The sequence below is a fragment of the Lissotriton helveticus genome, chromosome 9, assembly GCF_964261635.1.
Source record: "Lissotriton helveticus chromosome 9, aLisHel1.1, whole genome shotgun sequence".
NCBI classification, from domain to species: Eukaryota; Metazoa; Chordata; class Amphibia; order Caudata; family Salamandridae; genus Lissotriton; species Lissotriton helveticus.
Window position 1 is genome coordinate 500889070 of NC_136070.1, and position 18042 is coordinate 500907111.

The window sequence follows — 18042 nt, forward strand, 5'->3', positions numbered from 1 at the left end:
TCGGTTCTCTATAATGTAAATAGATATAAGACACTAGTAGTTATGGTCAACTGGGGGAGGAGGGGTGAAGGGGAGAGAGAGAGAGAGAGATAGAGAGATAGATAGAGAGAGAGAGAGAGAGAGAGAGAGAGAGAGAGAGAGAGAGACATGAGACGTGGAGAGATAAATGGAGAGCCAGCGAGAGGAAGAAAGTCAATCTGGCCAGTAGGCAAACCCTTCTGCAGCTTAGCTCGCCCTTCTGTTCTCTACCGGAGCCATGAGGTTTATTTTTAATTATTCATCCTGCCCCCATGAGCTATTCATCAACCCATTATTTATTCATCATCTGCATTGATGTAATTAAATGTGAGCTCACCGGGAACGTGCAGGTCTGGGAGGTGGGGGACAATGGGGTGTTTTTGGAGGTCTGCGCAATAATTGATTTGTGCAGAGATGAGCCTCGGCCCCCCCTCGGGTGACACCGGAGAAGGGGCTCATGTTGCAGGCCCCTGACGTCTGCTCTCCCAGCCCGGGGGCCGACAGACTCTCTCACGCCTCCCCGGCAGCAGGAGCCCTCCGCTGGCCTTGCTCTGCTGCCCTCTGCCGGGCCCCCTCCCCCGGAGCGTGCGTAGCCAATGGCAGGGCGGCCCCGAGTGCAGCTTTAAGGCAGTCTGAGTTAGAGACGGAAACAAACTGTACTGGAGACGTCCTGCTGCTGCTGCCTGTGCTCCCCGGGCGGGACAGCAGATCCCGGGCGCCAGCCTCCCCCGTTGCACCGGCGCCCCCACTGGTTACCGGGTGGGCAACCTCCCAGTTGGAGTACTGCTTGGACTGAAAGCGCCCCTGCCGATGCCGAACTGTGCCCAGGGCGCACTCCTGGTGACCACTGCTCCCTGAGCGCACTGCCACCCTTCTATGTCCTCTGGTCCCTGTGCCACAGACCCCTCCGTTTCCCCTAAGTCACCCCCAGTCCTGCCCAGAGTACCCCTGGCACAGAGACGGACCCTGCCTAACACTCCTTGGATTTGGACCAGCCTCCTCTTCTTGGCGAACTCTGCCCAGGGCGCATTGCCCCCCTGTCCTGCCCCTGTGCGCACAGTCTCCGCTCTCCTGACCAGAGCTCTCCGGACAGAAGGCAGCCGCTACCCAGCGAGGGCACCCACCCACCGGCTCCACTTTCTTTATCGAGGCGCAGACCCCCTCCTCCGGCGCCATGTCCATGCTGCCCTCCTTCGGCTTCACCCAGGAGCAGGTGGCCTGCGTGTGCGAGGTGCTGCAGCAAGGGGGGAACCTGGAGCGCCTGGGCCGCTTCCTGTGGTCGCTGCCCGCCTGCGACCACCTGCACAAGAATGAGTCGGTGCTGAAGGCCAAGGCGGTGGTGGCCTTCCACCGGGGAAACTTCCGCGAGCTCTACAAGATCCTGGAGGCGCACCCCTTCTCGCCGCACAACCACCCCAAGCTGCAGCAGCTCTGGCTGAAGGCGCACTACGTGGAGGCCGAGAAGCTGCGGGGCAGGCCCCTGGGCGCCGTGGGCAAATACCGGGTGCGCAGGAAGTTCCCGCTGCCGCGCACCATCTGGGACGGAGAGGAGACCAGCTACTGCTTCAAGGAGAAGTCCCGCGGCGTGCTGCGCGAGTGGTACGCGCACAACCCCTACCCGTCCCCGCGGGAAAAGCGGGAGCTGGCCGAGGCCACGGGGCTCACCACCACCCAGGTCAGCAACTGGTTCAAAAACCGACGCCAGCGGGACCGGGCAGCGGAGGCGAAGGAAAGGTGAGGACGGCAAAGTGAGGGGAGGACCACGCTTGGGCCACTGGGGGCTTCTTCCAGGGCAGGACCGTAAGAGTGGGGCTTCAGAGAACCACGGGACAGCAAGGGGGTTCCAATGTGTGTCACACTTCATGGGAGGCTTGCACTGGACCGCAGGTCAGGTAGAGGTCTCCAGTGGTCCACAGAACAGAAAGGCCTCCTATGGACCACATATCACGGCCAAAAGTGGACAGTAGGGTAGGAGGTGGTCTGGAAGAACCACGTGTGAGTAATAGGCCTACTTGTGAACCACAGGTCAGGAGGCAAACATGGAGCAGTGTGAAGTGACAGTGACTGTCATGTCAGCAGGAGGCAATCAGGGCCAGTGAGGGTATATGCAGAGGAGCACAGGGCTGCGTGTGGCTGAGATGGTAGGATAGGGCCACCTTTGCCGAAAAGCTCAACAGTGCCAGAAGGGACCTGCAGCAACCACCAGGTTGGATGTGGCAACAAGGGAATGAAAAGACTACCATGAGCAAGAGGCAACCCTCTGGGCAGCCAACCACCTCCTCTGTTGCCAACAGTGTGCCCAAGCCCACTGGTAGCCGGTCAGCACCCCAAGAGCTCTCCGGAGCCGGCTTGGGTGCCGCTCTCGTAGGAAATGCACATTACAATTACAGTGTATCAAGGCACCGGCCTCCTGTAAGAACGCACTGCAAAGGGCACACTCCTCACTGGCTTCTTGACTGTGCGCTTTAAAGCCCTCCTGCCATTCTGCCTACGTGTGCCATCATCATCACTACACGGATGGCACACTTTAATTTCGAACCGGCCATCTCTGTTTGTATAAAGTTTGACAGATGTCCCAGAAGCACATTCTATGGACGTCTGTGAACAAACCCTCGGCGCCCTCTTAGTCTGTGTGCTCTTTTCACGGCTGCCCTGGAAAGTTTTATTTAGCTGTGGTGCCCGCTAGGTACTCACCTTTGGCAGCCTGTGAGTGAGAATCGGCATCAGGCTTTACAACACCCGAAACCAGGCCTGAGGCCGAGCTTTTGTGCAGTGTTATTGCACTGGTGTTTTTTTTATATGAAGCTAAGTACAGACCTCGAAAATTGTTGCTGTGGTTGGGCACCGAACTGGCAGTGTCTACGAAAGCTTTGCCAGTCTAACGTTTGAACAAGGCCAGGCATTGGTCGAACAGTCTGTGCATAAAATGTGCCTTTTTAGGGTGTGGGCACAAGTTCATGAACTTTGGTCCTAACTGGACAACCCTTGTCTACATGTAGACTTTGCCCAATTGTTCTGAGCACCTCTGTAGGTTCTGGATAGGAGAATAGGGCTAAGAATTGGTCCTATTGGTTTTGCGTGCGGTTAGGGACTTGCCTTGCAGCCTATACAGTTAGTTATGTATAGGCCAAGCCATCTTTGCATAGCTTTGGGCACTCTGGCGTAGTGGAAAGCCCATGAGGGTAGGCACTAGACATACTGGTCCACACAGGAGGTTAGGTACCTGGCCTTGTGGTTCGCACTTGAGGTTAGGTGCTAGGCCTAGTTGTTTACATTTGAGGTTAGGTGGTAGGCCTAGCTATCCACATTTGAGGTTAGGTACCAGGCCTTGTGGTTCGCACTTGCGGTCACATAGTAGGTTTATTGGTCCACACATATGGTTAGGCACTAGGCCTAGTGGTCCACTCATGAGGTTAGATACTAAACCTAATGATCCACACATGAGGTTAGATCCTAGGCCAGCAATCCACATACTAGGTCACATATTGTCGTAGTAGTGTAGTCATATGATGTAAATCAACATGTTGTGTTCTGTGAGTAAGGGCACGTATTATCTATATCAACTTTATGTAGAAACAGCTATTCTTTAAAGTGCTTCGAATGTCCTAAATGTTGGCCAGCAAGCGCTGGATAAAGGCACAGATACCTAAGATGATCATGTCAATTAATGACCTTGCAGTCTGTGGGTGAGATTATGTTCTGCACACCAGTATGTGCATGAGATTCGTGTGCAGTTCAACACTGTGCCTCCCCAAAGGATGGTATTGAACCCTCGCTTGCAAATGGGTGATCTTCAGGTCTTAATGTGTAACCCTGATGAAACAGGCTCAGCTTACCATCCTTCTGAGGTCAGTTCAATACCATAACTTGTGGTAATAGTAACATGTATTTTGTGCAGTGCTTAGAAACGGCAGAAGTATTGGTTCCAAGTGCGACATAAAAACAAAACGTCTCATTATTACCATATGAAGTGCCTGGCAACATCTGCACGGAGCTATGCATATTGTATTGCTGCTGGACCGCAAGTTTACAGATGGCAAGAGAATAGCGAGTTTTTAATATTGCCTCGAAAAGAAAACAAGTTGAAGTTATCTCCGGAAGTTAGTGGAAACTACATCACAAGTAAGAGCTAGCACTGAACCAGGCCCATCAATCCAACAGTCTCTCAAATCAAAATACATGATTTTGTATTATTTGTTATCAGTTGTTTAAATAAACACTCACAAATGTAAAACATTCCTAATGTTATTGCTTGTTACAATACACACAAAAATGTATATAAAAAGAAATTAATATTATGACTTTCCGTACTGGCTAAGAAAAACACAGCATTATTTACATTAAGGACCTCATTTCTTGAAAAACCATGGGGCATAACAAAGCACATTTCTGACCATTAAGTGGTGACCTACAAAATAAGATAACATCACCTGTATTTGTAAAGACCATGTTCACCCAAGTCTTAGCCTCTTAGCATGGAAATAACAGATGCTTATTGTTACCCAACTAAATGGTACCCACACAAGATATAGATAGCTCTTGAACACCATTCCAATAAAATGGGCAGCAACTTTGGGAGACAGCCTGGGATCCCCATGCATCTTTGGCCATTTTACTCGAATGACAGGCCCCGTTTAAAGTGGAAATAAAAAATATAAGTAAAAAGGTCAGGCATTAAAAGTTTAGTTAGATAATAAAAGTCTGGAAAACAAATGCAGATCTCCACTCACATCACCAATACAAACAAAAAAATTATAAAACAAAGCAAGACTTTTTCACAGAAGTAAAAAATTGGGCGAAGCCTTGTCCCACATATAAAAAGCATAGATTGACCAAAATGCTCACTGCAGTTACTCCAGACAAAACATGCTATTTTATAAACAACAGCCTTAAAATTTCTTGTGCAGAGTTAAAAACATCGAACTGACCATCAGTATATGCATATGAACATTTGCAAGAAAAAGTGCAAAAACAATTCCCTTCATTGGCCGTAACCTGTGACAACATACCAGGAATAGAAAACAAAGGATTTATGCTTTGTTGAAATTTAGGCACTTGAATTCTTAGCTGGTGATTTGATAAACAATTTAAATACAGGGATTATTATTCATTTTCTAATGAATTCAGTGTAAGACCGATAAAAGATACTTAAAAAAGCACATGCCAACTAAGGAGGGACAGGGTTTCATCATATTATATAATGAAGAAGTTAGATTTAGCTTCATACCTTTGTTTTTGCAGCCCGAAGATCCTACACGTAATAAGCGTTTGGCACATATTTTTCCCAAAGCTTCTTTACAAGCCAGTTTAGGAATTTCAAATTCTCTAGAAATATTCAGATTCAGGGCAACAATTTACACTCTAAAAGCAAGAATCTATTGGGTGGAAAATGCTGCACTTTACAAACAATAATCTGAGTTTAACCAAAGTGTGATGCCAACACTCTGCTCCCAGCTTCAAGGAATACATTTCTAAGTCTTCTTTTGTTGGTATCGTGTTTACTGTATTTTTCTTGTTATAGTTTAATGAGCATAATCTGACTCAAAGCCGTAAGTGCAGACACCAGCATCTTAAACTTGTTTGGCTCAGGGTAGACCTGCCCCATGCCTTCTAAAGGCGCTTGTGGACAGCGCTCATTATTTCTGCATCCTGACACGTGAAATTTTGCTCTTTGAGTCGCTGGGATGGTTGTCCCTTTTGGTCCAAGGTCTAAAGAGGGATGCAGTATCTAAATAAAGCCAAATCAAATCAATCACATTGTGGTGCAAACTCCTAACATCTCCTTGTTGTCGCTGCAGTGAGGAAGGCTAATTGAGACATAAAAGAAAAACACTTGTAGGGAAAATAAACTGTCCATGTTCTTCTGACACCATAGACCAATCAGGGTGCTTCACAGATAGACTTAAAGTGTGCTGTTGCCACCACATTGAGTCATTGCAGGAAGTCGACGAGCAAACTATTATGAACACATTTTCAGACACCCATCTAGTGGTCAATTTGTAGGGGTGGTTGGATCCAAAAGCACTCTTTTTGCGGGCCTAGAAGCTCTTTTTTATCATCAGACTTTAGACCAGTGCAAAAGAGAGGAAGGCAGAAGAGGGAGAAGCAAGGCTGAAGCGAAAGATAGGAAAAGTGTGACAAAGTGAGACAGCAGAGGGAAAAGTACCCCCATGAGCAAGATAATCTAGAAATGTACTGGGTGGAAGATAAAGGAATTTGGTAGAATTAAGACCAGGCAACCATTTGACAAAACCGACATTCTACAGAGAGGGTCCCCAAGAAAACTTTTAGGCCCCTGCACTTTGAGCTCTGCACCCAGCCCCGAGGTATGTGCATCACATTAGCACGTGTTAGCTGTACATGTTGCCATGTATATATTTATATATGATTGAGTTACTGCTCATTCCTAGACCTAAGGACTACCAGATGGCCTGTGAATACAAACAATTACTCCACAGCCTATGCCCGAGGTTAGGTACTGCCAGGGAGCCCATGGTTGGGGGTTAACTCTGGCAGTGTTAATGACCCACTAATTCTGCATGTGGTATTCGCTGTTGGCATGACAGATTGTTTAATTAATTGACCTGTAACTTTAGCAATCAGTTGGGTGCTGCCTGGGTGTCCTTTCCTGTGACTGGGGTTAATGGTAAGAAAATGGCTTTATAAGTGTCTATTCACTGCTGGCTGGTCAGACTGTGTGGCAGGTTTTTAGTGGCACTGCAGTCTGCCTGTATGTGTGCCTAGTGGCAGCACTCTGTCAATAAGGTTATGTTCTGACACCCAGTTCATGTTGTTAGTGTCCTTTGGGCCAGACTGAATATAAGAATGAGTTTAAATGGGCCTATCTTTGAAGAAATTACAGATCTGACAACAAAAAGACAAACATTGCAATTTTTGACATTGGGGGTGGCTATTCTATTATTGAGCTCACCAAAGCGCTGCATAATGGTCATAAGGCGACACAAAGGCACATGAACAACTCGTCAATAAATACATAAATAAATATGAGGACTATTTTTTTGTCCCGACTCCACATTTCCCTGAATTGTGCCCTTACGGTTCAACACTGCAGTTAACAGTCTGCAGGGAACAGTTGCCTATATTAGCAAATCTAGTGCATGTTTTCTACCAATTCGGAAGAAGCTTTTGCTTAAAATGAAGGTACAATAAACATAGTACAGCTTTGAGAAAAATGTATCCCTAGTTCGTACATGTTGAGTTTCCAGTCAATCAGCGTATTCAACCTAAACATCAACAGGAGTTATAGATGTACCTACCACAGCGGTATTAATTCGATTGTTTTCTTCCTCTGCAAAACATGCAAACCTTAGCAGAAAAAAATAAATATGAAAATTGCACAAGCCACAGCGGAAACGTATCTGTCACGAGGGCGTTGTATAAACGTGTCACTTGAGAAAAAGTCAGACATTTTGAGGGCTTTCTGGACTCCCCAGCCTCACACACGGATTTGAGAGTACAGCTTGGGCAGTTATTTGAGCAGGCCTCCCACAGGACTGTTGAAACGATACTTTAATGATCTTTTCAGCCCTTTCTGTATGCTTGGCCGGGCTGGGCTGTCAGCACCTTTAATGGTATGAAATCAGCGTCCCGGCTGAGTGGACACTTCCTCCTGTGTTGTTAGGTTAGGCCGGCCCGGGCCCTGCTCTTGCTCTATGACAGGAGACAGAGACAGGGCTGAAGGCTTGGAAGAGAGATCCGGAGGTAGGGTGGATGAGGTGGTGAGAGGCAAACAACACCCTTTGCCCACCTTCCTGGAGAGGGAGTGGCTGCCCGACCTTACAGATCTTATGGGAAGACAGATCCCTGGGAGGCTTTCAGGCTTTCAGGTGCACACAGAACTATACTCAGGGGTGTAGCTTGGTCAGTAAGATTAGGGGGGGGAGGGGTGAACTTTCGATTTTCCTACAATTACGCTGGCATATCACGTTAAAATACATCATATGAGAAGAATGGAATGAGGGGGGCTTAAGGGGAAGTGGAAAGGGAGATATGAGGGCGGATTGTTAGGGTTAATTAAAACTCATCATTATGTAAAATAACATGTTTTAAGACCTTCAAAACAGAAACTAGTGTGTGGGTGCTTTTGTCTGTGCATGTAAAAATCCCAGGTGAAATCTGACAGACACCTCACCATACCCAACTGGTAGCACCTGTTCCCAACTATTTATTATAGAATCCATTTATTAAGGGGGTGTTACACCGCAAACACCCTCATCCCTGGTGCTGCCCTCCTGTCTATACTGAAATAAAAAATGAACATTTTAATACACTACCTCTCACCGTTTAACTGCAATAGCCCCATGCAGCATCTCTGTGACTTATCTATAGTGCTTCTGGGGGAAAAGGTTACTATACTTGTGCTGCACTATAAACATAACACTACACAAAAAAGAGACTACTACCAGCACTAGAACACCAGAAGGCAGATGCCTAAAACGCAGCTATACTCCCGCAGTGCAAGCATTGCATGGGAACTGTATGTTTTGCATCATATATCCCACACTGATTCTTGGCACTAAAGCAAGAAAGCCAGACAGCATGTGTAGATACCCAAAAAGCGTACAGCATCCACCCACAGCACTAACCGCAGGAGAGGCAGGCAATGTGCAACTAGTGCCTCTTCTCCAGACAGATGCAGCCCACCTCCCAAAGGAAAGAGAGCATAAACCACACCTGCTTATCCCACACACAGCATATGTTCAAAATGCAGAGGAAAAAGACTGTTCACCAAGCAGCCCTACCCTTGACACCACACAACTCCACACAACAAGAGAACATGTTAGCAAGCACCACACTCAGAAAAAGAACTCCAACTGCAAGCCAACCACTCAGCTGGGACCCTGTACCCTTAGCCCAGAGAGCAAGCATGCAACATTCTAACTTCAAGGAACATAGACACTAACTGACAAATACCACCTTTCAGTCAGTAAGTCAGCTTGCATCTAGTCCCACAGTAAGGTGGCCAGACATGCCTTCACTCACGAACCCAAAGAGTATGCAGCTATCTACTGCTTGAAGGAAGCCAACACTGCCAAGCCAGGTAGTCTGACACCCACTGACCACTCTTTGCTAGTCCATTTACCCACACACCTAAGGACTGCTGTCCTTAAGGCATTTAGTCAACTCTCAAGATGCCTGTCAGCATGCTCTCAACACCTCCACACCAGACAGCAATGTGAACTGAGACTTTACAGACCACAGAAAGCAAGAACAATGTATTATTTTAAACTAGTAGAGCTGGCAATAAAATGTTGGCAAGGCAGCTGTGCTGTTGCTGGCCCCAACGCTGTGAAAATGATATTCAACTAAATGATTGTAAGACAATGCATTTAAAAGTTTTTCTTAAATTGAAGAGCCTTCTTCAGTTCTTACCACACAAAATGTGAAACAAGATCCCGCCTAGCCAGTACCCCCTCTTCTCCACACCTGGTCACTTATATCAGTGACACTATACCCACTCAGACACTTGCCAGTATTTTACACCTACCTCTTCTACAGCAGTCCATTAATTTGTAGCTAGGTCTGTGTTATATATCTCACATACCTAGATCATACAACAGGCTTGCCCTTACCCGTTTCGCCGCAGTTCAGAAAATAGTTGAGGGCCCATTTCTATGTGGCGCACAAAAAAGAAATGCATCAATTTTCATTCCCTACCTCATCTGATCTCAAAATATTTCTGATCCCATTCCTTATTAAATTCTCTGTCTCTTATCATATAGGTCTGCACTTTACAAACACCAACCCACAGGTCCATGTATACATGCCAAATGTTTGCGGTCAGTGAAACTTCACTTAGAGGTACCAATTGCCTCCCAAGATATTGGCAATAATAGCTTATTAGAGGCTCACAAAATGCAGCGAACCTAGCAGACCGAGGAGTCCAAAATATGACATTTACTTCATTGTAACTCCCAAAAATGTACTCCATCTTTATTCTGCAACCAGGCGGCCAATATAACAGATATAAAAATGTAATTTTGTGAAACCAGCATAAATTCCTTTTGAGTAATTATACAACATTTTGAACAAATTACATGAAATTATGTGAAATTATAAAAAATACATTGAGCGCCATCTTTTACTGACTAATGTGTCTGTGCATCCATTTTTGACATGACACATTTCATTCTAAAAAATAGCACACAAAATACAAGTGGTGCGTAGAACACCCACTCATGTTCTGTTCATTTGCGTTGTTCCCATGCTTCCGTATTAGGATTTTTACGCAAACAACCTTGAAATTAAGCAATATGTCTTTGTTGCATAATTCTCAGAATTTCATGTAACACGTGAAATGCCAGAAATGATGTGAGATTACGGAAAGGTAATGAAAATCTTGCCCAGGCCTAATTATGATGTCCCCGATGCCCAAAGTCAGCAAGACCAAGCACAATGCATCTATTGGGTGGTGCATTTTCACAGGCAGTAAACCAGCTAAGTTTGGTAAAACCCCATTGTACAAAGGTTTTGCAGACAGGGACAGAATGATAACATTTTATGTAGGCCACTCACAAGTAACATTATTTCTTCATGTGAAAAGTTACAGCTGCATCAGAAACATCTTAAAGTACTGAAGAGCATGTTTTGTAGGATCAATTGCACATTGCACGATTCATCTAAAACATTGAATCCTTAACCTCTAGCAGTTATCCTCTTCTTGTGGCATCTGCTCCGCCACTCGCTCCCAATCTGTTGAACATCTCTGGTAACAGATGAGAGTAGATATTGAAGAGTTACCTCATTGCCACAATTTTTAAGACCTCTATCGAACACTACCCTACCCCAGGGATACTGGTGCGCTCCTTAGGGCACCAGTATCTAGGCTGATGGCGGAGTGCAAGTCCTGTGTCTGTTCCAAAGCTATCCAATGGAGGGACGCATCCAGGATAGTTTTTCAGGATAACGTTTGACTATGTCAGTGATTTCTATTTAAATAAAGTGTATGCATGCTTTTCTTAAGTGAATATGTTATATTATCAGTATTTATGAAGCACACAACCAGTCACTGATATGGACGTACAGCACCTTATATAGTCCTGGGGTCACTTTCTGGGCCGGACTGGCCTATAGGCTGGGTCACTGGAATTATGCGAATGTGTGGCAGCAGCAATTTTAGCATAATTGTAAATTTGCCAATTTGCCACATAATCCATCATCTACTGCATAGGCTGCAGAGGTGAACACAAAAATAGTTTATAGCTCAAATGGTTCAAAAATTAGTAAAAATGCAGCGACACATGTTGCCGCGCAGTGTAAGGTTGACTGTTTACCTTTCTGTAGTTTATTATTATACTTGTGTGTTAAACTGGTACTAATGTGGTGCAGCTAATGGCCAGACAGTGTTACCAAGTTTAAAATGACAAAATAAGGAATTAATACAACCATAAAATGTGACACATAATGCTGCATAATTTGTTTTCTTGACGCTCAATTTACTCAACCTTGCCACATAATTTGACCCGCCCCTGCTGCATAATTCCAATGGCCCTGCTTATAGGGCAATGAGACAGTGAATGGGCTTTTCCTACAGGTCAGTTTGTGGACTGGTTTTTTGTTTGGCTGTTTGTGGGCCTGGTTTATGGTCTGCTGGGCCAGTTTTCATTACTGTTGATTTTCCTGACATTAAAACAAACATTGTCTGCAGCAAGCTCACCCAAATTCTTAATTCAATATCTTGAAAAATACTTATACAATGTGTCTTTATTAGTTCAAAACTCCCCGAATTTTAAAACATGGGTCACCTTTTTAGCTATCTAATTCACTAATGGGGCCACTTTTATTTTGGTGCCCGGGCTTATTTTCAGTCCCAGTCCGACACTGCTGACTTTCCAAGCAGTTGAAAATATGGCCTGGATCTGGCTTTGCTGGATACTGGTTTGCCCATTTTTGTCCCTTTAACTCACAACTATCCAGGAATAACAATGATTCTGCTCAATGCTCAAGGCAGGTCAAAGTGTAGCAAATGTGGTAGAGGCTGGGCACACCGTTGCTTTAGTAATTAAATTATTAATCTTTTTTTAACTGCTTCTCTATGCGTGCTGCGTAGGTAGGCACGATGTCCCTCTCGTGCATGAACTAATAACACAATTATTCAAGCGCAACCGCTTGGCCTAACGCGCACTGTTGCGCTTCCTATTGGAATGGTTCTTACACGTAATACTTATAATGCTGTGTCATGAAGCAATTCCAAAAATAAACATTTAGAAAACCATCTCTTTTTGTAAACAAAAAATTTTTTTATGATTAGCTATATCTGCATGTGATCAAATAATACGACATTTCATTCATGTTGCATTATGTTACATTATTAGCATTGCATAACTTTTGATGACCACTTTCATATATCTTATTTTTCATTGCCCGCCCAATGCATTTCGGGCCTCCAGGCCCTTCTTCAGGGGCTGTATCTAAAAAATAAACATACATTTTATGTAGTCGGATAACGCTCCTTCGTACATACATAGTGAACAATCTTTCTCTGGTTACCACTATGTTACTATGTGCTTTTATATACAAACACTGATCAATAGAACATTGTGTAAGTGAGCTTCGGTAATTAGCTGAAATGCTAGGGAGGTGAGAAAATGAAGAGGAAGTGAAGGAAAAATTACCAGTGCGTAGGAAAATATAATGGTGAAAGAAATAACCAAGAGGAAATAAACCCGGCGTGTGACCCAAAAGTTTATTTTTGGAATTGCTTCATGACACAGCATTATAAGTATTACGTGTAAGAACCATTCCAATAGGAAGCGCAACAGTGCGCGTTAGGTCAAAGTGTAGGCCAAAGGTAAATACACAAGCAGTTACCATAAGAGGACTAAGCTAAGTTGACTCTCAGTGCAAGGCCCCAAGATGAAAAGCAAAAAAAGCTCTCCACCATCAGGGTGACCAACACCATCAAATATAGAAATGTGCTGGAAACAGGACTGTGCTGCAGAGTATTCTAAAATGCTCTGCAAAAACACAACCAGCAGGGACCACAAGCACTGCGCCACACATCTTCCAAGCAAACCAACCAGAACAGGAGCTATACTTCAAAGTTTAATAGCATACGTCAGTGATCAGGCAACATGGGGTTTGAAAATGTACTTTCTTGACCTCTTGGTTTATGGTCTCAAATCATCTCACACAATAATAACTGACACAAAAACAAGCATGGGCAAATCCAATTGATCTTGGCTTTAATAAGCTATGGACAGCAGAACAAGCATATTAAAGGCAAGTGGACAGAGAGGTAGTACGCGCTATACACCTGCAATTACAATAAAATACAGGACTGCTGTATTGGCAAATTAGTCCCTGGTGCAGTTCAATGCAAGAGCTCAGTGTAGGAGGAAGGATATAGCCCATCCACTATTAGCATAGAGTGAAAGATGAATGCTCCACTAGGCCTGGGAAAAAATGATTGACAATGTCCTAAGCTAATGGTTGTGAGAGACTGCTCAAAGAAAGCCAGTGTTGAAAGGAACAGATCTACAGGACAAGCTAAGTGTATTGTAAGCAACAGGTCTTTAACTGCTGTGCTGTCAAAGCAAGACCTATAAAGACACTGAGTAAAGAATATAAAGAATATCAGCTATGCAAAGCGTGCGAGTAAAAGGACACTAGTCACACAACAAACACTATAAAAAGTGTTCTATAACGCGTACTACCAAGACTCGACATACAGACAGACACTACGTTTACGTGGGCACATAGAGGTGGCTTTACGTGCACTATATATATATGTATATACGTCCAGGCGCTGGACATTTACCAGCTACATATATACGCATATCCTGACTCTGCGGCCACTCAATGTGTTCACCATGGGACTGTACGGGCAACGTGTCTACGTGGATGCGCATATGTGCGCGCGTGCGCTCATGCGTAGACGCGTGTCAAAACGTACGTATGCGTACGGCGCACGTACGCCAGCGTATGGTACAGCGCACGTACAGACAATGATGCTGTGTCTGCAGATTCCGCTGTCAGGGCAGTGATTATGTGGCTATGTACATGTAAACACAGCGAGTGCCGCAATTACTGCACGTTTAGCGAAAAGGTTTAACTGGGCTATTTAAACAGCTGCAGGGGCTGCCGGCTGGAAGCGTTTGCAGCGTGTGTCACGGGCCGCCTTCACCGCAGTCATTACGGTTTTAAAATTATTTGGTGTCACAATTGTCAGCTGCCCCGATTCATCCAACCCTCCCACCATATCTCACACGACGACCGGAATGTTCTTAATTAAAACCGGATTTCTGTAAAAAGGGTGTTTCACGAAGAGGACGCCATGTTTCACCTCGCTCGGTATTTTACGGGGGTTCTTCGTCTCTGCAGAGAGACCAACATAGATTATAAAGTGTATATGGGGTGAGGTGGGGGGGGGGGGGGATTGTTCCAAGGAGGAAGGGTCTTAGACATAGCATATAAGACTATGTCTCGCTCAATGTTTATTTAAACACACGCACGCATACGTGCACAAACACGTTTAAATGCTAAAACTGCCCCAAAGCTATTAGCAAATCTAAAAATCCATTTCACAAAGAAATCTCAGTTTAATCAATTTAAACAGAACTATAGGATAGCTTTCGACCGCAGAGAGAGGGAGCGTGTGTGTGTGTGAATGCATATATGAATGCATGTATGTATGTGTGTATATGTATATATATATATATATATATTTGGCTTTTGACATTGCCTCTGAAAGGCCGGATACAGAGTCAGTCACTTGACCGCATTACTGACCCTTGCTCAGCCCCAATAGCCTTTCAGAGCCAGGGCAAGCCACATATTTCCTATTCGCCGATACTACTTGTAATCCGTAGACAACGCGCATCAGTGAAACTTCTGCCTTCTTTGCTTTTAAACAATATAAGGGCACTGTGATATATTGGTATATATTTGTTTTAATTGACACCATGAAAGCAAGGTGAACAGTAAATGATATAATCTGAGAATTAGAATATTAACAATGAAGGTTTTTATATTATTACTATTAATCCCTGAATAAGAAGCACGTTTTTATCAGCTTATTATGTTCCTTTTAATACAACGTTTGCAAATAATATTATGTACAATTATATACATGATTTTGATTGTAAAAGATGAGCTGAAATAACTGTAATTTAAATTGTTTCTTTTCTTTGCCCAGGGAGAACACTGAAAACAACAACGGCGCCGGCAACAAGCAGAACCAGCTGTCGCCCCTGGACGGAGGCAAGTCGCTGATGTCCAGCTCGGAGGAGGACTTCTCGCCTCCGCAGAGCCCGGACCAGGCGTCGGTGCTGCTGCTGCAGGGCGGGCTCGGACACCCGGGGGCCCAAGGCTACTCCATGGGCGGCGGGCACGGCCTGCAGGGCCACCCCCACCAGCTGCAGGACTCCCTGCTCGGGCCGCTCACCTCCAGCCTGGTGGACCTGGGCTCCTAGGGGGGACCCGAGCAGGCCCAGAGACTAAAGACCCTCGTGTACATAGCAGGACAGGGGGCTTCTGCACCGCTCCACTCCTGGAACTTAATGTATAGAGAACATGCACTGTCCGATAGCTGACTGGAGAAATTCGAATAATGCGCTTAGAGGCGGCCCTGACTTCTGCGAGGAGCTCGCCCGCGAAGACGGGAAGCACTGCTCGAGCCCGTCCGCCGTCGGGGCTTCTTCCAACTCTCCCCAAGGAACTACAAAACAGCCTCCAATTCACTGTATTTTTATCCTTATTTATGAAGACAGCCCTGTTTTAAAGCGCCTATCAAAAAGCAGGATTGAAGCAAATCGCAAATACATATTGCCTCTGTTCGCGAACTAAAAGAATGGCGAAAAGTTAGCTTTCGGTGGCAAAGTGTATACTTCCGCAGTTCGCTTGAAGCAGGTTTGCCCAGTAATTGTTAAAAAAAACTTCTACAAAATAAGAAAGAATGGGGTGCCCGGTTTGTTCTCGAGCACTCACAAGCCTGACACAAATGGGGCGGCACTTCTGTGTTGGGGAAATTTCTGGAAAAACACCGATTTGTGAATAAACTTCCATATCCGCGGTTTACTCCTTTTTTTCTTTCAACTTGCGAACTATTCGAGCCTACTTAGAAGATGCTCTTCCGCAAAATGCGGGCAGAACCGAGCCCTTTCGTTTGTTACGGAAATAGCATGGTTATTTTTTTCCGAACGTGAAAATAAATGTCATTGTGGAACGATATCAAATCTGAAAGACTTGTTGTAATTCTGTAGACGGACGAAGGGACTCTGGTGCTGTTTTCCATTTTACCCGAAACCGTCTTGCAGCATTCTTAAATTAAATCTGTTGAAAACGGCGCACATTTACATCTCAACACTGCAATAAAATGTAATTTCGTACAGGGAGCTCTGGAAGTGTCTTTGTCACCAAGGGAATGATGGTTAATTTTGCATCTCAGCTCGTTAAATATTTCTAGCCTCCTTGATTTGGAAAATGCACCGAAATCGAATAAGAAGCTTGCTTGTGCAATTAGCTGGATAATATCGTTGGGCAAATTGTTCTTAATTTAGGGTGCGAAGTTGTGCCCGTCCCCGGATTTTAACTCTCTCTCTCTCTCTCTCTCTCTCTCTCTCTATCTCTATCTCTATCTCTCTATCTATATATATATATATATATACAATATATATACATATGGTCCCCTGCGAAAAAGGCACGTGTATAAAAGTAAACATTTTTTTCTGATGTAATAAATCTTTAGGCTGTTTTAGACAATTTCGCCCTCACCCAAGCTACCTATTAGGTACCTAATGCACGAAATACACAGCCCCGGGAAGTAGGGTTTATTTAAAAACACTTTGTTTATTTTTCTGTTTAAATTCAGCCTGCGTCCCTAAGTGTGAGTGCCGGTGCGGGTGAGAATGCCCGTAGCCGTAGCCGGTGTGTAAGTTAACCCCAGTCCCGCATGCACCCGGGAGCTTCCCCTGTGAGGCAGGCAGGCAGCCCTGCGCCTCGGCGCCCTCTGAGGTGAAATAATGAGCTTCCTAAACGCCTCGTTCGTAGATTCACTTGGGTTTTAAGTCTAATGATCCCGATCGCCTTTGTGAGTGTTTATTTAAGGCGTAGTGGAGTGTTTATCCTCCGGGTCTCGGGCTGGCGTAATCGCGCCCCCTCAGGAAGGACTTTTAACGACACCCTCGAGCCGCTCAATGCTCATTGTGAGTGTGTGTTGTGAGGAGGGGTGAACATGCACAAGCTTCTTAATTGACCGCTATCCACATGCCTCCTCATCGCTAGAGGGCCCGAACTTCTCAAATAAAACGGCTGCCTGCAGGCCCCCACACTACTTCTGCGCAGTCTACCCACCCACAGTTTGCATACCCTCTTTGCGGTGCAGAGGTGCCGGACCACCTGGTCTGGCTGTAGCAGGACCCGCACAACCCTACTGGCGCCAGAGGGAACCTCACAGGAGAGCTCTCGTTGGAGGGAGGTGTCCTGTGCAAAGGGGGTTCGCGCGTCGCCTTACTGGGCTCGTCACGGTGCTGGGGGCCGCTGCACCGGGAACAAGCCGAACGCCCACCCCTGACCCCACACAACTCTCGGCTCTTTAGTAGACATCCCGCGGCCCTGTGGTGTCTAACAGCATCTCACCGGGGAGAGCTAACCGCAGAACCGGACCTCAACCTGAGGGCCCCAGGCGCTCAGTGCATCTCCCCCCCCCCCAACACCCCCCCCCAACACCCTCCCCCTAAAAAAAAAAACACACACACACCCCTCTCCCCTCAGCACTTTACAAGAAATGCCCGGGCACCCACGGTAGCGCGCATCACTCCCACCCCACAAGAGAGACTGAACATTTTCTGGGTAAATATTTTTATTGATTTAACTTATAACAAATGTCTGTGTACATGGAGATAAAGTATCAATAATCAGCAGGCAAAGGCGATTAAGAGAGTCTAAGACGTTCTTCAGGTCTACACAGAGCCCATGCCCCAACATACCCACCGCCACCTCTCCACAGTCCTAAAGGGCTGCCCAGAGTCCATGTCCTCGCCTGCAGACCATCACAACACCAGA

The 18042-nt window shown here is 45.6% G+C and overlaps 1 protein-coding gene across 1 annotated transcript; it reads left to right on the forward strand.

Annotated features, from left to right (window-relative positions):
- Positions 1 to 397: 397 nt before the first annotated feature.
- On the forward strand, positions 398 to 16367 carry SIX1 (SIX homeobox 1). The gene is made up of 2 exons (XM_078660342.1): positions 398 to 1752; positions 15176 to 16367. Exons 1-2 carry the CDS (start codon positions 1193 to 1195, stop codon positions 15450 to 15452), a joined length of 837 nt encoding a protein of 278 aa, XP_078516468.1. The 5' UTR covers positions 398 to 1192; the 3' UTR covers positions 15453 to 16367.
- Positions 16368 to 18042: the final 1675 nt, after the last annotated feature.